Genomic DNA, 21906 nt, shown 5'->3' on the forward strand with positions numbered 1-21906 from the left:
TATTTAAGCCGGTCTGTTTCTGTTGTTCGTCCTGGTGACATTATCTATCCATCCATGCTACTGCTACCCATGATATTCCTGTTTACCATAGTTCATGCTTCATGCCATGCCACAGTAAGTGTTTTTGTTTATTGTTCATAGTTAATTGCCTTTGTGCTAGTCTTTTGGTGTCATTAGTCAAGTTGTTCTCCGCCATTGTGCGCGCCTTTTGTTTGCTTCCTTTTTATGTAGTTTGTTAGTGTTTTAATAAATCATGTACTTACATTCACGCCTTGCCCGCGCCAACTTTCCTTTGCATTCCATGAAAACAAACTCCAAGGTCCACGTATTGACAGAATGTCACCAGCAGAAACGTTTTTCGGCAAGAAGGTTGGACGAGGGAGCGTGGGCGGTCCTGCGCGCGATGGAGGAAGAGATGCTGCGTTATTCCTCCGTGGAGCGCAGAGACCTGATGTGGGGGCCAGATGGAAAACTGGTGCCATTGAGCTCCATTTGGTCCGAGGACGGCGCTGCGTCACCGCAGTCCCGGGAGCGCCGCTCCAGACCAGGGACGTCAGGGAAGGCGAGCGGACAGCACGCGGCGCTCCCGCAAGCTCCTCCCCCTCCGGGCAGAAATAGACGGCCGCCAGCCTGGCAGCTCCTAGATGATGTCACAGACCAGGATTTTTTTTTCAATGCTTTTTCTTTTGATCACCTAAAAACATGATAAAACACTACCAAAACAGGATTTTGAACATTAGAGCTAATCAGTCACAGCCATCTGAATTTCATGCCCCGCCCCCCCAGGACTCAAGCACCGCCCACGTCACAAAATTCTTATTTTTTTTCACCCACTCGATCCCAGGTAGAAAAAAAAGACTTTTTGGACAATTTAAAGGGGAGGATTCTGCCCCCCTCCTGTCCTCCCTCCACCCACCCCAAAAGACGGTTCCAGACCGCGGGGAGCGCGTCTGGTATCCGCTCCTTGAGGGGGGGCTAGGGCTGGGAGCTGTTCAGGTTGGGTTGCTCAGCGTCATGCCAAACCACAGCCTCTAGCACGGCCGCCACCACCAGTTCTTCGGCCTGCCAAGCCACAGCCGCCAGCCCGGCCGCCGCCACCGGTCTTTCGGCCTGCTAAGCCACAAGCTCCGGTCCGGCCACCACCACTAGTCTTTCGGCCTGCTAAGCCGCAACCCCCAGCTAGGCCACCTCCACCTGCACCACGGCTAGCTGCACCACGGCTCGCACCTGTCACTGCTCCAAGGCTAGCACGGCTAGCTGCACCACGGCTAGCACCTGTCGTTGCTCCAAGGCTAGCACGGCTAGCTGCACCACGGCTAGCACCTGTCGTTGCTCCAAGGCTAGCACCACGACCTGTACCACGGCTAGCACCAGCGCCAAGGCTAGCACCAGCACCAAGGCTAGCACAAACGCCACAGCTAGCTCCACGCCCTGCGCCAAGGCTAGCACCAGCACCAAGGCTAGCACCTACGCCACGGCTAGCTCCACGCCCTGCTCCAAGGCTAGCCACATGCCTAGCAGCACCACGCCAAGTTCCTCCAGTAGCAGCTCCACGCCAAGTTCCTCCAGTAGCAGCTCCACGCCAAGTTCCTGCAGTCGCAGCTCCACGACGCCAAGTGCCGCCAGTCGCAGCTCCACGACGCCAAGTGCCGCCAGTCGCAGCTCCACGACGCCAAGACCAAGACCCGCCACGCCAATCTTCGCCACCTGACGCGCCACGCCAAGCTTCGCCGCCTGACGCGCCACGCCAAGCTTCGCCGCCTGACGCGCCACGCCAAGCTTCGCCGCCTGACGCACCACGCCAAGCTTCGCCGCCTGCCACGATGACGACGCATCCACCTCCTCGTCAGCCACGGATGTGGCCATTCCATGGGCGTCCACCTCGTCTGGTACAGCGGCGCTCTACGCGTCGCCGCCACCTAACTCTACCCCGGTGGATACGGGGACACGTGGTCTGACGACCCACCGCCATGTCCCCCTCCCGCCCTCCCATGACTATTGATCATTGTTTTGTTTTTATTTTATGGACATCTGGTATCTGTCCTTAGGGAGGGGCTCTGTCATGTCTGTGTGATCATGTTTTGTTTTAGTCATGTTCGGTTTTGTTTTTGGACTCTTTGTGCACTTTTGTTTGTTTTGTCACCATAGCAACCCATTAGTTTTCACCTGTCATGTCACGCACCTGTTTCACGTTTTGAGTCACGCACCTGTTTTCACTGATCATGTCACTGCTATTTAAGCCGGTCTGTTTCTGTTGTTCGTCCTGGTGACATTATCTATCCATCCATACTACTGCTACCCATGATATTCCTGTTTACCACAGTTCATGCTTCATGCCATGCCACAGTAAGTGTTTTTGTTTCGTGTTCATAGTTAATTGCCTTTGTGCAAGTCTTTTGGTTTCATTAGTCAAGTTGTTCTCCGCCATTGTGCGCGCCTTTTGTTTGCTTCTTTTTTTTGTAGTTTGTTAGTGTTTTAATAAATCATGTACTTACATTCACGCCTTGCCCGCGCCAACTTTCCTTTGCATTCCGGGAAAACAAACTCCAAGGTCCACGTATTGACAGAAGGGTTTTCCTGCACTTGAATTGTCTTCAGTGATTGTTATTGCTGTTGGGTTGACCATCGCTTCTCCTTTTAAAGAATGTATCTGTTGGTTTAGCAGCACCACACCTGAGGTCTTGCTATCGCTAACAGATTAGTTTTTGTCTTTATCCAATCTCCTTATACTTTTCAACTACATGTCAGTGGTAATCTGTTACAAAGGTTCTGATGAAGACTGAATTTTTGAAACCCATAAACCGTATAGCAGGGGTGTCAAATTCATTTTCATTGAGCGCCACATCACAGTAATATTTGCCCTCAGAGGATCATTTGTTAATATGGGGCAGCGTGAATCAGATGGTTGAGCAGTTGTTCAGAAACTTAAGGGTTGCTGCTGGTACGAATCCAACTTCTACCATCCTAGTCACTGGCGTTGTGTCCTTTGGCAAGACACTTCACCCACCCTGCTCACAGTCCACTCACACTGGTGTATGAATGTGTGCGGTAGGACTACTTTGAAAAAGAGCTTCTTCTTAACAATTGCAGATGCATTAGATGATTGTATTTTTTATGTACACTGTAAAAAACTAATCTGTTGATGTCATAAATTTTACACTAAAGTTCTGGCAACTGAGGTACCAGGATTTTACAGTAATATTTACAATGGGTTTTCCAGTATATTACTGTAAATAGAAAAACAGCACTACTGTTTTTTTCATGTAAAATATATGGTTGTTTTTACGATGTTTTACTGTAAATAGAAAAACAGTACCACCCTTTTTTTTCTATTGTCATCTTACAGTGTACAATTTGATGGATAACTTGTTTGGAAACCATGCATCATGCAGATGGTTAGATATTTACTTTAGTTTTAACGGTCAAAATGGGAAGAAAATTATACATTTACTGTAGTAAGAAAAGATAAAGTAATTTATTGAGGGTGATGGGTCAAATGCAGAGAATACGCCACACCTGTGTGTGTGACAATCATTGGTACTTTAACTTTAACTTAACTGTCCTCCTAAGGAAATTGACAAGATCTCACGTTTGGGAGAACCTGCCTGTCTTGACAGAACGGTTGTTGCTGGATACACGACGGACTCTTGGGAGAAGAGTGTCGGGTGCCGGCGACCCTTTCAGTCAAGGACGCTGAAGATATCTACCTATGGAACCATAGGAACCTTGATAACAGGACATATGCTGATTGGAGTAAGTGTTGCTCTGGTGTATCGACAAATTGGAAGATAATGGCAGCCGTTCAAAGTACCCTAAGGCTGCCACAAATGATGCTGTTCTGTTGTTGATGTCTCTTATGTGTTATCTCCCTCTTGTCCCCGCAACCCCCTCCACCCCCCTTGCTTCTTTTCTCTTTCTATCCCCTCCTGCTCCGGTCCGGCTTAATAATATAAATCCATCCATCCATCCATTTTCTACCGCTTGTCCTGTTCGGGGTCGCGGGGGATGCTGGAGCCTATCTCAGCTGCATTCGGGTGGAAGGCGGGGTACACCCTGGACAAGTCGCCACCTCATCAAAGGTCCAACACAGATAGACAGATCCATTTAAATCAAATACAAATAAGGCAACAAGAGAAATATCCCACACTTCTCTTTTGTAAAGTAGATACAGTATATACAGCTATGGGCATCTACATCAACTATATGATTTGCCTGAGTAGCTGGACAGGACAAAAAAAAAAGATTGGAGGATGCGATCAGAACTGTGGGCACTCAAGACTTTTACAATTTTGGACAATATTACCATCTTTGGCGACATCTTGGAGACACCGGTTGCTCAAACACAAACATTCTAATCTGGATTAGAACACAAACATTCTAACCTGGATTGTTTTACCTGGATGCAAGCGATACTCTCCAAGAGGACAGTGCAGTGAAGACGCAACACACTCCTTCCCTGTCTTTCATGGACACACACCTGTTGTTGTTGACTTTTGCTGGACTGACTGGCTGTGCCGTCGCGTTTGCGAGCACCAAAGTCGCGGAACAGAGACAGGCTGCAGGTTTACACACACATCATCCAAGAAAAATAATACATGCCACACACACACACACACATACCCCACACCCCACACCCCATCCCACACCTTCGAAGCTTCACCCCATGTGGTATGACGGAACACGGAGCAGCTCCCCTAGTGGCTGGCAGCTTCAGGCCGGATGCCTGCTCCCTCACCCCTCGTTGCAATTCTGGAGTTATATGTACATGTGCTTTGCTATAGATTACCGGTAGGTGTGTGATGTGCAGGATCAGAACAGACCACACGCCGCATGGCGAACATGACTTATTGATGATGTGGACGGATGGACGCGAAGGTGAGGATGTCCCCGCCTTCTTCTCTCCACCGTGATGCTGCTGTAGTACTGCAGCTGATGACGAGGGGCGCTGTGAATTACAGCTATATATATATATATATATATATATATATATATATATATATATATATATATATATATATATATATATATATATATATATATATATATATATATATGTGTGTGTATATATATATCTATATATATCTATACATATATATATATATATGTATAGATATATATATATATATATATATACATATATATATATATAGCTGTAATTCACTGAAATTCAAGTATTTATTTTTATTTATGTGTATATATATATATATATATATATATATATATATATATATATATATATATATATATATATATATATATATATATATATATATACAGGGACGGCGTGGCGCAGTGGAAGAATGGCCGTGCGCGACCCGAGGGTCCCTGGTTCAATCCCCACCTAGTACCAACCTCGTCATGTCCGTTGTGTCCTGAGCAAGACACTTCACCCTTGCTCCTGATGGGTGCTGGTTAGCGCCTTGCATGGCAGCTCCCTCCATCAGTGTGTGAATGTGTGTGTGAATGGGTAAATGTGGAAGTAGTGTCAAAGCGCTTTGAGTACCTTGAAGGTAGAAAAGCGCTATACAAGTACAACCCATTTATCATTTATATATATATATATATATATATATATAGAGCTGTAATTCACTGAAATTCAAGTATTTATTTTTATTTATGTGTATGTATATATATATATATATATATATATATATATATATATATATATATATATAAATGTGTGTGTATATATATATATATATATATATATATATGTATATACACACACACACACACACACACACACACACACACACACACACACACACACACACACACACACACACACCCAGCGGGCCTTTTGAATATCTCCCTAATTCTGAGGTCTCAAGGTTGGCAAGTATGCTCCCAGCATAAGTGTTTGTCTAATCTTTAACAGGTTTGTGGTGAAAATGAAATGTTGTACTTGTGCAATGATAATAAAGAGCATGCCATACCATTACTGTCGCATGTTATTTTGGGGCTATCGCGGGTCACATAAAATGATGTGGTGGGCTAGATCTGGCTTCTGGGCCTTGACTTTGACACCAGTACTGTTTAGTTTTCCTATAACAAATAATGTAAATCCAATCAGATCAGCAATAATAACCAAAATCATATTTTGGAGAATAATTATAGTTTTACAAACAATATGGAATATATATCAATGATAAATTAAAAGGATAAATAAACATTTAACATCACTTTTACCTCTATTAAATAGTCTTTTGTTGACAAAGATGGCAAGGAGTGAAGAGGGAGGGGGACACCACATTCCTGCTTTGTTACAAAATCAAAGCACAGACATTTGTGGTGTAACTGTGTTAGTAAAGAACTACAGTTAACCACTTATTTCGTCACAGACGGACGACTGAGCTGGGGTATAATGACGTCTGGGTGGGGAGTTAAGAGCAGGTGAACACATGACACATTTTGTATGGACACTTTACAAAAGCACAGTTGGAGTCCTACAGTGTATCTATAACACGACAAAACTGAGTCACCACTATGTTCCTCAGCAGGAGAAAAAACAGTTTTGTTTAGTAAACAACTAACACTTGTCATCCATGGGATGATACAATGGCAACCAAACTAGTTTGTTACGTGCAATGTTTGGTCGTACGACAACTACCACGATATACAAAAACCAGGGCAAACTTTTCAAATGTTCATCAACGTACGAAAAGTGGGGAACACGAAACACGAGGTACCACTGTATAACACAATACTTTTATTTGCTTCATTTGTGTTGACGTAACAAACATCTTATGTGTCAATTGTACTAATACTACCTTTCAGTCCGTTAAATCAGAGGTACTGGTGAATAAAATGGCTGTAATTCCTCAATAGTATCGTTAAGTCACATTTTGACAGTTTTATTTCAAATCAATTGTAGCAAAGACATAAAATCTGTATTTTGTCCAAAAACTTTAGGACTTAAGTGTATTGATATATTTATTTTAAAAAGATTTTGTCCCAGTAGTAGAATCACATCTATTGAGTGTTAAGATTCATCAACCTGGTATTTTGTTCCTGCATGGTAGTAGGATTGCTCTTTCTTCCCATGGGGAAGGGTACATGCAGCTATCATGTTGTTTCTTACTCTTCGGGTCAGTCTGGAGGTCATATCAGCATGGATGCTTGGAGGATTTCGCTCTGACTGTCTCTTGTCTGGAATAAGCACAGTTAAATGTATCAAAAGTAGGGGTTAACGATACGCCTTAAACCGGGTTTGATACGTAAATAAGGAAAAAAATACAAAACATAAAACTGCTTATCTTTAACGGTTATATTTTTACAATGAAGCATAAATAATAACTGCAGTCTGCTCGCAGGTAATTCTCCAATTAATACAATATTTAAACTAGAAAAGCACAAAGGGAGCGCAGACCTTTGCCAGGCTTGACATTCCAATAGTAAAAAAAAGTCCCTGAATCCAGACGGTGATCCGAATCAGCTGCAAAATCGAATCTATTGGTCCTTATTTCATTTCTGGCATTTCTTGAAAGTTTAATCAAAATTTGGGCTTTTTAAACTATCTGAAAGGGAATGAAAGAAACACAGTGAAACCTCTTGCCAAGTATCCACTGTCTTTGTCTCTGCAGGGCCGCTAACATACACACACAAAAATGTAAAACTAAGCTAATAAAAATTTGCTCATAACTTTTTGCTAACTAACTAACTGACGCACAACCAATTCCAACTTGTGTATGTAATAAAAGATACAAATACAGCATACAGAAAAAGTAAAGATGTAGCAGGTGGTGGGCATTTGATAAATTTTTTCCATCTAATATGTGGCGACTTGTCCAGGGTGTACGCCGCCTTCCACCCAAATGCAGCTGGGATAGGCTCCAGCACCCCCGCCACCATAAGGGACAAGCGGTAGAAAATGGATGGATGGATGTTAAAAACAATACAATGTACCAGTTGATCAATGCAGGATACTGCATTTTAAGTTATACAATTGTTGTGTTATATCTGACAAAGCAAATTAGTGTAATATCTAATAATATATCTTATTGATAACCAATTTTATGTTTAGAAATGGCCCCAGGGGCACACTTTGGACACCCCTAGTTTACAGTGTTTATTTTTAGTAAAGTGCAATGCAACAGTAACAGTTGAACAACGTCAATTATTATGTTATTTTAATAAATCAAAGTTCTTTATTAGCTTAGGGCATAATTAAGGAGTTCTGTGTGTAGCACTGTTCTCCTTCTCTACTAAACAATTCAGACACTCTGCTTTCATTTTATCCACTTCTATTGATTTCTTTACGAATTACACCGGAAGACACGTTTGAAAACATTACATTATAAAGACTAAAGAGAGTCTTTAGGCTTTGGGTCATCCATGGCACTATAGCTAGCTGCTAGTCAAAGGCTAGGCTACACGTCTACCTAGATTTACCGCTTCCACGTTAAATGTCTTGCTTTCTTGTTTGATTTTAGGCAGGCTTATGGAAGTGCATTGCCACGCCAAATGTACAACAATTCCTATCCCTAATTTGAAATGTGTACCGTGGGGTAAACTGGTATGTAGCTGTATAGTGCCACATTGAAAAATGGGAATAAGAATACCGTTACACCCCTAATCAAGAGATGAGTGATTTGAGCCATTACTCACACTTGGATGTGCATTGGATTTCTTCCTTGTTATTTGGGAGCATGTCGTGGCCATGAATTAGGTTGTGTAGTCCACCCATAGTCATCCCTCTGACGGGTATATAGGTCATCAGTCCAGGCTGGTTTGTCTCAAGTGTAGAACCGCTACAACACTCATCACATTGCTTGAAAGAAATGTGAAGCATCAGAGGAAAAAGTTAAACCATAACACACACATGTTTATACGTGTAAATATACATATATATATATATATATATATATATATATATATATATATATATATATATATATATATATAAATGTGTGTATATATATATATATATACATATATATATATATATATAATATATACACACATATATTTATTACACACATGTACACACACACATATACATATATATTTACATATCTATGTATACATCATACATCTCTCTCCCTCTATATATATATATATATATATATATATATATATATATATATGTATATATATGTATATATATATATATATATATATACATACATACATATATGCACATATACACATATATACACATATACATACACACATGTATACAAATATATACACATACATATATAAATAAACATATATACATTATATAACATATATAATAGCTAAAATGGTAATTATGGAAGAGGAGCAATTTGTGCCCCAATGAGAAAAACCCAGCTTCCCCATATACATACATACATATTTATACATACATACAGTATTTACACATACATACATACTGTACACATATATACATACATATATATGTACATACACACATATGTGTATATATATATATATATATATATATATATATATATATATATATATATATATATATATATATATATATATATATATATATATATATACATACATACATACATACATACATACAGGTAAAAGCCAGTAAATTAGAATATTTTGAAAAACTTGATATATTTCAGTAATTGCATTCAAAAGGTGTAACTTGTACATTATATTTATTCATTGCACACAGACTGATGCATTCAAATGTTTATTTCATTTAATTTTGATGATTTGAAGTGGCAACAAATGAAAATCCAAAATTCCGTGTGTCACAAAATTAGAATATTACTTAAGGCTAATACAAAAAAGGGATTTTTAGAAATGTTGGCCAACTGAAAAGTATGAAAATGAAAAATATGAGCATGTACAATACTCAATACTTGGTTGGAGCTCCTTTTGCCTCAATTACTGCGTTAATGCGGCGTGGCATGGAGTCGATGAGTTTCTGGCACTGCTCAGGTGTTATGAGAGCCCAGGTTGCTCTGATAGTGGCCTTCAACTCTTCTGCGTTTTTGGGTCTGGCATTCTGCATCTTCCTTTTCACAATACCCCACAGATTTTCTATGGGGCTAAGGTCAGGGGAGTTGGCGGGCCAATTTAGAACAGAAATACCATGGTCCGTAAACCAGGCACTGGTAGATTTTGCGCTGTGTGCAGGCGCCAAGTCCTGTTGGAACTTGAAATCTCCATCTCCATAGAGCAGGTCAGCAGCAGGAAGCATGAAGTGCTCTAAAACTTGCTGGTAGACGGCTGCGTTGACCCTGGATCTCAGGAAACAGAGTGGACCGACACCGGCAGATGACATGGCACCCCAAACCATCACCCAACCATGCAAATTTTGCATTTCCTTTGGAAATTGAGGTCCCAGAGTCTGGAGGAAGACAGGAGAGGCACAGGATCCACGTTGCCTGAAGTCTAGTGTAAAGTTTCCACCATCAGTGATGGTTTGGGGTGCCATGTCATCTGCTGGTGTCGGTCCACTCTGTTTCCTGAGATCCAGGGTCAACGCAGCCGTCTACCAGCAAGTTTTAGAGCACTTCATGCTTCCTGCTGCTGACCTGCTCTATGGAGATGGAGATTTCAAGTTCCAACAGGACTTGGCGCCTGCACACAGCGCAAAATCTACCCGTGCCTGGTTTACGGACCATGGTATTTCTGTTCTAAATTGGCCCGCCAACTCCCCTGACCTTAGCCCCATAGAAAATCTGTGGGGTATTGTGAAAAGGAAGATGCAGAATGCCAGACCCAAAAACGCAGAAGAGTTGAAGGCCACTATCAGAGCAACCTGGGCTCTCATAACACCTGAGCAGTGCCAGAAACTCATCGACTCCATGCCACGCCGCATTAACGCAGTAATTGAGGCAAAAGGAGCTCCAACCAAGTATTGAGTATTGTACATGCTCATATTTTTCATTTTCATACTTTTCAGTTGGCCAACATTTCTAAAAATCCCTTTTTTGTATTAGCCTTAAGTAATATTCTAATTTTGTGACACACGGAATTTTGGATTTTCATTTGTTGCCACTTCAAATCATCAAAATTAAATGAAATAAACATTTGAATGCATCAGTCTGTGTGCAATGAATAAATATAATGTACAAGTTACACCTTTTGAATGCAATTACTGAAATAAATCAAGTTTTTCAAAATATTCTAATTTACTGGCTTTTACCTATATATCCGTATTTAAATACGTATATATACATACATACATACACACACATACTGTATATGTGTATATATACATACTGTATATATACATACTGTATATATCAATGTATAAATATACTATATACTGTACACCCACACCCACACACAGTATATGGGATATTTGGTGCCTAAATGCTGTTTAGAGGCTCAATCAAAGACAGTCTATGCAACCTAACTGTTTGTCTTTCTCCACTATTGTCACCATGCTGTGTCCACTTCATCCACACTCTGGGCTGAGTGTTGGTGATAACATTGCTTGTTGCTCCACATATGTGAGAATCCTAAGGTGGGGAACAGTCATTACTATTAATCAATGACAAAGATTAAATTAAAATAAAAGCAAATGCAGGGACAGCTGAAATGGTATTTATGAAAGAGGAGCAGTTTGTGCTCTAATGAGAAAAATCCAGCTTCCCCATTTCTGTCATTTCCACATGTACGATTAGCAGGCAGAGGGGGTCGCGTTGACCTGGCTAATAGGGAGTAAATCCACTGGTGCATTATCGGCCGGGCACATTTCATCTAATCAGCAAGATGATGCCAGCCGGCTTAGGCTGCTTTTAATTCAGGGCTGCGGAAGAATTACTGCAATGGCCTCTCATTACATGAACCAGCCATTCGATAAGAAGGAGAGACTTTGATCCGAGCTTTCCGCTTATTTGTGTGTATGCGGTCTGTAAGTCCTGTATGATAACGTCCATTAGGTTTGGAACATTCCAGAAATGTATAGCACTATATGTAAATTAATAGGAATTAATGGGAAAGTGAATATTTATAAAATTGCAATTAAGTATATAACAATACAATTAAAAATATATATACAATTTGCATTGAAACAGACAGCTAGTACTAAGCGCTCAGATAGACAGTCAGATAGGCAAGAGAGATGGTTTGGACATGTGTATTGATAGTGGCCATAATAAACAAAGGATGTTAAGGATGGAGCTGAGAGGCGGGAGGAAGAGAGATCCCAGAAAGGAGGTTCATGGATGTTGTAAAGGTGGACAAGAAAAGGGTTAATTTGAAAAAAAGTGAGATGAAGGCAAACGACTTACTGTGGCGACTACTACAGGAAACAGACGAAAGAAGGAGATATCACCCCAAACTACAAGTTAATTCCTATAAACTGTAATCTTTCCAGTTGTCCAACTAAACTTACTATGGTGAGTTCCAACCCATTTGCAAACCTCACGGTTCAGGAGTATGTTTTACACAATAACTCTTAAGATTAAAATATAAGGAGAGCTACTAAGCTAAAAGGGGTGTTGAAGACACTTAATGTGAATTGTGTGCTTCTACGTGTTTGTTTCTGAGAGAAAGTGTGCAGCTCTCACTGTTGCGTCTGTGATTTCAGCTTTGCTTCTCTCGTCCACTGTAACCGTCAGGCCATCCAGGACCTGCAACTGGGACAGACTGCGCATCACTGCTGGTCTATGCAGAGAAGTGCGAGCCACCTAAAAGTCAAAAAGAAAAAAAACCTAAATGTTTGTGTGAGGCAATCACTAGGTTACGGCTATGACAATATCTTTTAGGATTGAATGTTGAAGCCTGCCTTAAAATACTTATGAAGTTACTTAGAGCTACAAATGGGTAACTTGTCCACTCAAAGAACTGGATGTTCCTGCAGGCCACTGCTGTATTTAGGTTGTAAATGAGTGCCAGTGAAAGTCCAGGAGAGAAGGGACAGACTTTGGCATTGGAATACGGTCAAAACAGTGATCTCATGTGGTCAACAGCAGGAGGTATCGTCTCAAGAGTGGCTGTTGGCCTCAACCCCTTGGCAGGATTAACCCCCATGGAAAGAGAGAGGGCGGTGGGATCCAACGGGAACGAGGCTGACGCAGCTGAGAGTGGCCCCCAGGCCTCCCCATCGTCCGCAGGCTACGTAGATACTCTGCCTATGCTTGATCCACAAGCTCCAGATGGGTGATGTAAGCAGGCCAACAGCATTCGCCATTTGGTCTACGGATTTGTCTCTGATGCCAGCCAGTTTGAGACACAGCAGACGGCCATCATGTAATCGCTTAATTTGCGAGAGCAGATCTACACTGGGTCAGTGTTTTAGATTGTCCAAGTGAGAAAGTGAGCATGAAAACACACTTTTGATCATGTTGTATACCAGGGAAAGCATTCTGGTCAGCTCTTTGAGCTGATCAGTTGACTGATCTGACTAAAACATGGCAGAAACATTCATATAAAAAAACCTACACTTACAATCTAGTGAGATGCGATACAAGAGCTGCATATAACAGAATACTGCACAACTATAACATTACTTTTATGTTTATTTGTAGTTGTTGACTGAACGACTCTCTAAATGGTAAATGGTAAATGGGTTGTACTTGCATAGCGTTTTTCTGCCTTTTTTAAGGAACTTAAAGCGCTTTGACCCGATTTCCACATTCACACACTGATGGCGGGAGCTGCCATGCACCAGGCCCATCAGGAGCAAGGGTGAAGTGTTTTGAAGCCTGCTCGGATGTGAGGCAACCTGAACATTCCAGTTGCAATTGATTGAGTGCTCCAAGAATGATAGATGGACAAACAAACACAAATACACCCCCAAATTTTTTTTAGCTGCAGTTTTGTTAACAATTCAGCCTTGGGGGAGGGCTGTACTCTACAAAGTAAATAGTATTTCGTCATTAGGGATGGGTACTTTTCACATTTGAACCAATATGGTACCAATTACCAGTACCATGGAATTAATACCAGGACTCAACAGTACCAATTTCGGTATTTTTGTGTCTATTAATGAATGTAAATTGTTTAATAATAAAATCCCATTTATTATTTTAACATTTTTAAAAATGAGCTGATTAGAATAATTGTGCTGTCCAGTTGTTATATCTTGTTTTCTCATGACATTTCTGGGTCTCATTTGCAAGTATTATATACTTTGCATACAGTTGCAATTCCAAGACAATAAATGGCAGTAGTGTATAAGGGTGTAGACTAGGAAGTAGCTTTTGCCATGAAGTTCAATGTGTGCCCAACAAAAAGTTTAAAATGCAAGTATTGTACTTATTACACACTTGCTGTTTATTTGTAACGTGCATCTTAGTTGTAGTTTTCATTACCAAATTTGAAGGTGTTGAAATCACCATGTAAAATTGCAAATGCTCATGGTTAGCATGTGTATGGCAAAGCCAATGTAAATTCCAACAAAGCTGGTGCATTTTGGAAAAGTGGAGCCTTACTTACCGGTACTTATGTTTGAGTGTTTTCTATAAGGCATACTATATTTGTTGGTGTTGAAAACTGCAACATTACCTAGAGGCAGTAGGACTGAGTTTGCACTGCATGCTGCATGAGTGCTTGTTTCCTCGCCAAGTGCCTGAGCCGGTGCTCAGTCTGCAACCGGAGGTGAGGTCACGAGCAACAAATATTTCAATGTATTGAAATATGGCACCATTTCATTTTACGTGAATCGATACTCGGTAGTACTGAGAGAATTTGGTCGGTGCCCATAAAAGTACCACATTTGGTACTTATCCCTTGTGATCAGTAATTGTATTTCTTGACCAGCTCATCTTCTTAGAGCTTTAGAGGTTTGGATAGTACTGAGGCAGATGTTATTACAGTCAATGAGTGTAGTGCCCTGCGAATGGACGTGTATTTATCGTGTGGACTGAATGGAAAACCTTACCGGATTGCCAACGACGGAGAGCTCCGTCAGCGAGGGGAGAACCTCAAGTTTATCAAGCTCTGCAATGTCCTATAAACAAGAAGAGAACAATGATTATTTTAAAGTATGATTTGTCCATTTCTGATTGAAGCCGCATGTGTTTGGGATAATAGAGGCATATGCATCGGGCTGAAACCTTTCATAATTTTTGGTGTAGGCGGGATAGAAGCAGCTGATGGCAGAGATTACATGTTTAATCGCCTGAGAGTTTGGGCACGCAACAGGGCATTGGCTGGGGGGGTTGAGGGTTCTGTGATTTGCCAGGTTTATGTTTGAATTTGGCTGAGATTCAAAGATGCCCTCACTGCCAGGACCAATGCTCTACATGTTAATTAAATACACAGAAGCGTTTGGGAAGTAAGAGCGATTGTCAAACAAAAGCACAAATCACTCCCCCTTGGTAAGAAGGGGATACAGATTAAGAAGCTGATTATATGTTTCACTGATTGTTCCTTTTTGTCATCATACACACAGCCCTGACCTTCAATCACACTGGAGTCCCCTTTAATGATAACCCTCACATGCCGTAGTGGGGGTTGATGATTTAAGATTACTATGCTACGTGGAAAAATATATATTCTACATTTGTCCCTTTTTGCATATCAGCCAATCATCACAAAAGTAGCATGATGGCCTCAGTGGTGCAGAAAATCAGTACCGTACATGTGGAGGTCAGTCTTTCAAGGGTGTCAACTAATAGTGACACGTGGAGGCAAACATTAAAACGTGTTGAGGTTAAAACATACCTGTAGCTTGTTCATCCCAAGGTAAAGCTTGCGGAGCTCAACAAGTGGATAGAGATGGTTGAGCTCTCGAATGCGATTCTCTGTCAGGTGCAATTCCAGCAGGACCTTTTGGGAAATGAAAGAGTTCTCGTACAGGGCCCTTATGCGGTTCCTGTCTAACATGAGCTCCCGGAGCTGCTGGAGACCCTCCAAGCCTTCCACCTGACTGATCTCATTTCCTATAGGAAAGGTGGGAAGAGCAGTGCTCATTTGCTTTTTCCATGGTTCAAAGCTTTTTACCATTTATAGCAAGGGTGTCTAAACTTTTTCAACCAAGGGAAGCATACTGAAGAGTCAAAGTATGCGGGGGCTATTTGGATATTTCATTATTTTGTTAATATATATATAAATATATATACAGTGTATATATATGTGTATATATATATATATACTGTGTACATATACACAATATATACACTGTATATATGTATATACATATATATATATATATATATAGATAGTATGTATACTGTATATATATTTAAAGACGAAACCTAGTGTCAGATTTTAATAACTAATAAAAAATATACTTTTTCACCCATAACACAAACCTGACATCAAGATTTGTCTTAAAAATATATGTAATGTCTGGTTTTAGCTTCTTTTTTTTAACAGAATTCAAAAATACATCAAAAGGGCTAGGGTTAAGGTTAGGTTTAAGTTGGGTTTGGGGTTAGTAAATTATTTTACTACCGGTAAATAGATTTTTAACAACTGACATTTTAGAAATGATAGTATCCCTCTCATACCAAGACAAGTAAAGTCAAATTATTTTAATTAATCTAAGCATTACAATTGTCAGTGATACAAAATGATTTGTTTGTATTGGCTAAGAAGTAACCCTAACCCTATCCCTAACTTTTAATCGCATGAGTCAACTCATTATTTTTGACCCGCTCTATTTTTAATAGGACCAAAGTAGACCCTTTTAAATTTCAATGTTTATTATTATTTAATATTTGTATTATTGTTTATCCATATGTGATAGACATTTAAATATAAAAATAAAAACATCTATAAAAACGCTGAAGCAGCTAAGTTAATATTCAATAACGTATTTATGTAATATTTAGTTTTTATGATCGCAAAGTAAGTTTATAGTACAGATGTATAATATGAAATGTATTATAGCACTTTTCAATATACGCTGAAATTAAAATTTAATGATGTTTAACTTAATCAAGTAAAACTCATTTTCAATAAATACTCAAATTAAAAATTAATGGAAAATTAAAATTGTTCTCATGTTTTTTTTTTCCATTTCCCCAGCAAACTAGTTAGGTAAATATCTAATCATATTTGCAAATGTATCTTTCAAGGCACTTAAAAGAAAGGTCATCACCTAAAATTCTAAATAATAAAATTGCTGCATTCTCAATAATTTACAGCCCCTGTAGAAGCCATCTTACTATAATTGATCATTAGCTGGCATTTCTATAAACAACACAAAAGAAGGAATCTCATCTTGAAATGTGTAAACACATTAAGTATTACAAATGGTTCAGTGCTATTGCTTGTTGGTTGGTGCAGTGAAGTTTCAGGCTAAAAAAAATGAAGTGTATCGAGGACAAGCAGACTGGCCTTTGAGACCAATCAGCCCAATCTTCCCTTCTCAATGCAAGGTTTTCTTTTGTTCTGCTCTTTTGTTCACATCTAATTTCCCACCTGTATTTCAGTTATGTAGTTCAGCGTTTACCTTTTCACAAGGCTGTACAGTCTGTGCCTACCTTTAAGGAAAAGCGTTTTAAGATTGGTGAGCCTGCTGAGCTCCAGATTGGCCATATTGGAGATGCCATTGTAACTCAAATGTAGCACCTCCAAGCTGCTCATCAGAGGCTCCAGGATGACAGTCGGTGCAACGTTCCTTCACAAAAGAAAGACACTTTTGTAACTACTTCAGTCAACTATACACCTGTATACCTCCCGCTGGCTTATTTGATCGAAAAGGTACGGACCACGTCAAAAAAATCACATAGGTAGCTTTGACTTATTTCACCATAACACAACACAAAACAATAACAATACAATATATACTGTACACCCATTTTTTACAGTAGGAGGAGCATCAGTTTATATAAGGACAAATTCACATTTTTATGCAAAAAACACAAGTTAATATGCTATGTAGTGTATATTGAAACTTCAACTGAGGCATGGTCACAACTGAGTAAAATTGTATTCATTTGTTGGTAGGTGCTGCCCCCTAACGGCAATTATAATAAGTGCACAGAATTTTAAGAGATACTTGCCAAACAATAGAGGATTCATTTTTGAGATAGGCTCCAGTGAGCCCCCGCGACCCGAAAAGGACAAGCGGTAGAAAATGGATAGATGGATGGATTTTACTAGGTAGATTTTTAACATCAACAACTGACATTTAAAAAAGTATTGTATTTCTATCATACCTAGACAAGTAAAGTCAAAGTATTTTAATTAATCTAAAGTTTATACTAATTAGTGGGACAAAATTATTTGTTTGTGTTGACTAAGAAGTCATTTGCCACATTACCTGCTTCCTTTGCATAAAGTCTGTTGGCCATAGCCACTGGAGTGCACCTTATTGTGTAGCATCTGTCTGTTCGTCAGAAAGGTCTTCTGCCTGGGCATGATGGACTCAATATGGTTGTAGTTTAAATACAAAACCTGCAAAAAATAAAACAAAACATAAATGTTTTTAGGATGTTTCCAGTTTGCTATTTTTCAGATTTCTACTTTGATGTTGGGCAGGTGGATGAGGCCTGAGAAGCAGATGAGGCTGTTGTGATCCAAGTTGACACTTTGTAGGTTAAAGAACAGGTCTGTTGGAGACATATCCACACTCCTGTTGAGAGATTAAAAATAAATGTGTAATGTTTAAAAACGGTCCGTTGAGATATAAATGGAACTGACTTTTATGCTGACCTAATGGAGCATGATGGCAGATTAAGGTTGGTGATGTTGGCATAGTTTGAGTGGTCCAGTTTTTCTGCAACCAAGTCTGGTGTGAGTCGTCCTCCAAATGTTGCCTTTGCATTTTCACATTCAGCTGCATCCTAAAACAGCAAGAAATGACACTCACTGGATGCAATTCTGTTTTAAACTCCCCCGTATTTAAAGATTTGTTGACACATACCACTGCCGTTCCATCCAGAGCCTTTAGAGACGGCAGATGAAACACCATGTATATACGATAGTTCTTTAAGCTCTCACATAAAGGATTACCATAAAGATCCAAGATGATCAGGCTCGCCAATCCCTAAAATGGTTAGATAATTTTCATAAAATGCTAAAATGCTTTTAAAGTAGTATGAATGTATACACTCCCCAGCTACAACATGTGCTGTAGGTACGGTATTACTATATGAAATCTGACTCAAAATTGGTCTTAAAAATGTGTCAGTTATAAATACAGCGTTTCCCAGAGGTCTGCAATCTACTTGCGTAGGCGGGTTGCAGGGCTGTAGGGCTAAATGACACCATCTTTTAATTTGCAAAACCATTCTTGACGCATGTGCATATAATTTTAATGAAGCCTGAGGAAACAAAAAGTGAGAAAAAAAACATGAAAAGATAAACACATTTTGAAATACACATTAACTTTTTTCTGCCGCGTTTGTGTTTTTTGGATAGGGGACACACAAAAGCTGCTCGTTAAGAGTAATACGCGCTTTTATGTATCCTTTTTTTGTCACTTGTAGCTTTTTATTTTCTTAAAGAGAACAGATCCCCTTTCACTTTGTCTAAAACAATCAACTCATACTGGAGCAAAATATTAGAACAGAATTGAAAGATACACTTCTATACCACTGCAAACCCCCATTCAAGAAATACTAGTTAAATTAATACCAATACAATACAATTAAGGATACAGTAATATCTTCAAATTTTACCTTGACATAATAGACATCCCGAGACACAGAAATCTGGTTGTTGCCGACATAGAGCTCCAGAAGGTTGCGGATTCTTTGAATGCCCTGCAGAGAAGTGATGTGGTTGTTCTCCACAGCCAAAAAAGTTAAGTTCTGTAGCTCGTCGAGGACCGAGTTGTCCAGACTGGACAGTTGATTACCATCCATGCTAAGTTTGCTTAGACACTGTAGGTTTGAGAGTCCTAGACAATAGAAACACAACAAAATAATTTTTACTTTACATCTGGTTTCCTAAGATTATCAGAATTCCATTTTATGACTGACCGTGAAATGAGCTAATGCTGTTGTTATTGAGGGAGAGGTCCTCCAGCTTGATGCAGCAGTCCAACCCTTCTACTTCAGAGATGTAATTGTTATTAAATGACGCCCAGCGAAGGTTGACCAAGGTACCCAGACTGCTCATCTTACAAATCTTCTGGTTGTCAAAATTTAGAGCGGTGATCTGTTTCAAAATTCCCCATTTCAAGAAAGCATATAAAACAAATTATGTCAGAAATATTAGGTGATACTCTCACACCACAAATCAACTGAGAAAGACAAGACAGACTGACCTTCGTAGTCCAGTCTGGCTGCAAATTTTGGCTGAGGCCCCGAGGTGACGGACAGCGTTCAGAAAGAAGCTGGGTTGTTGGCAGAAGGCTGAGATAACGAGGGCGTTCATTATTTGTATGCGAGAAAGCAACAAGAGATTCCTGCCAACAGAGGATCAAAATGTCTCATTATAGAACGCAACTATCTCAACTGTACAATCAGCAGTCACAACATTAGCTTTTCAACATCAAGATTGTATGCAAATGTTGCACTTGACTACTTAAAGTACACTAATGTACTTTGTCACCTAAAACAAAGCTAAAATATTCATGTGTAGTTAAAATATCTTAGCATATATTGATATACATTGAATTAGATTTAGCATCTTTATTGCACAGAATGAATTGTACATAGTCTATGGCCGTGTTTCTCAAATAGTGCGTCAAGATCTCCTGGGGGGTAGTGAGTGGCAGGGAATATTTTCATTATTTGCATCTAAATTCTAGTATTAATGTTTGAACGATACACAGGCAGTGCTCATTTTAATCAATAGGTTCCCTGTTGAACACATGTGTAGAGAGCTGACGGAGGCGGCTAGATGAAAAAGTTTGTGACAGGAATTAAAACAAAAAATAAAGAGTTGTCAGCAGCAAGGAAAACAAGTAACGAAACCTAGATCTAAAAGACCCGGGAGTACAACGAAGCATGCATCGTCTTTGAGTTTCACCATTACCTACAGTAGGAAATGAGGAAAGACCAGTGTGTTTTTTGTGCTATTCTGCTACCCTTTGCAACATCCTATTTCTGTGAGATGAGGTTTACTATTGTTGCTGCAATAAAAACAAAGTACAGATCCCAGTATAACATTGAGCACGAGTTAGGAGTAACAATATCAAGTTAAAAGCCCAGAGATTTGAAATGTGCAATGCAAAAATGGCTCACTGTAGCCACTAAAATACAAGCTGAATCATCTCCTTGTTTTTGTTGTTTGGAAGAAGTAATGGTTAATTGTGTTTTATAAACACATGTACAGTAGTTGACAGTTTGAAATATTTCAGGTTTTTAGGCTTTTTTAAAATCGTCTTTGGGATAGACTTCAGGTTCAGGGAAAGTAAATACAAATATGCACTTTAATCCCTTCTGATAAGCTACAATACAAGCAATATTGTTGCTAATTTTGCATAAAACAAACATAAAAAGCATACCACTTTTTGAAAAGGAACATGCTAATAAAGCAGACAAATGACCAATGTTTACAGCTTCAAAGCCACGAGCTAACGCCGGGGCTACAACCACTGGCAGCAGGCTGCGAGCTAACGCCGTGCTGACAACCACCAGCAGAGAGCCTCGGGCTAACGCCGGAGCAACCACCAGCAGCAGGCCACAAGCTAGCGCCTGAGTTACAACCACCAGCAGCACTAAAATCTAAAACCACTAAGGTAACAAATGGACAAATGAAATTAAGCTGCTACGAACTGTTAATCATGCAAACATTATCTGGGACCCTCTTGCTAAACCAAAGGGAATCTTTGGTGGACACATCAATATCAGAAGCCTTCCAGCTAAAACAGAACAACTGGAAAAACTATTGCACAATTCAAATTTTGATTATTTAGGACTCTCAGAAACATGGTTAACAAAAAATAGCCCAGCAGGTGCCTTCACCATTCAGAGTTACAATGATTTTTGAAAAGACCGATTAAATAAAAAAGGAGGTGGTGTGTTATTATATGTTAAAAATAAAATCCAATGCAAGCAGATCAATTTTCCCCAGAATAGCTTGGAATGTGTAGGAGTAACAATTTGCCTGAAATGTCCTTTAATGTTGTTGTTTTATATAGGCCACCTAATGAGAAGG

At 39.8% G+C, this 21906-nt stretch overlaps 1 protein-coding gene across 5 annotated transcripts in view; it reads right to left on the bottom strand.

The window, feature by feature from the left end:
- Positions 1-6696: 6696 nt before the first annotated feature.
- Positions 6697-21906, bottom strand: part of lrrc9 (leucine rich repeat containing 9) — a 32111-nt gene continuing 16901 nt past the window's right edge. For 4 of the 5 annotated variants that reach the window (XM_072913684.1, XM_072913686.1, XM_072913685.1 and 1 more), the window contains 14 exons: positions 20069-20209; positions 19782-19959; positions 19479-19699; positions 18722-18844; positions 18511-18641; positions 18322-18430; positions 18119-18252; positions 17337-17473; positions 15571-15788; positions 14786-14854; positions 12471-12590; positions 11313-11417; positions 8608-8770; positions 6697-7149 (listed from right to left, as the gene is read on the bottom strand). In XM_072913684.1, the coding sequence (XP_072769785.1) occupies positions 6983-7149; positions 8608-8770; positions 11313-11417; positions 12471-12590; positions 14786-14854; positions 15571-15788; positions 17337-17473; positions 18119-18252; positions 18322-18430; positions 18511-18641; positions 18722-18844; positions 19479-19699; positions 19782-19959; positions 20069-20209 (2016 nt within the window). In that variant the 3' untranslated portion in view covers positions 6697-6982. The remainder of the gene's footprint in view (positions 7150-8607; positions 8771-11312; positions 11418-12470; positions 12591-14785; positions 14855-15570; positions 15789-17336; positions 17474-18118; positions 18253-18321; positions 18431-18510; positions 18642-18721; positions 18845-19478; positions 19700-19781; positions 19960-20068; positions 20210-21906) is intronic. The other variant, XM_061968873.2, reaches the window with a different exon arrangement.

The sequence above is a fragment of the Nerophis lumbriciformis genome, linkage group LG08 (genome assembly GCF_033978685.3).
Source record: "Nerophis lumbriciformis linkage group LG08, RoL_Nlum_v2.1, whole genome shotgun sequence".
Classification (NCBI taxonomy): domain Eukaryota; kingdom Metazoa; phylum Chordata; class Actinopteri; order Syngnathiformes; family Syngnathidae; genus Nerophis; species Nerophis lumbriciformis.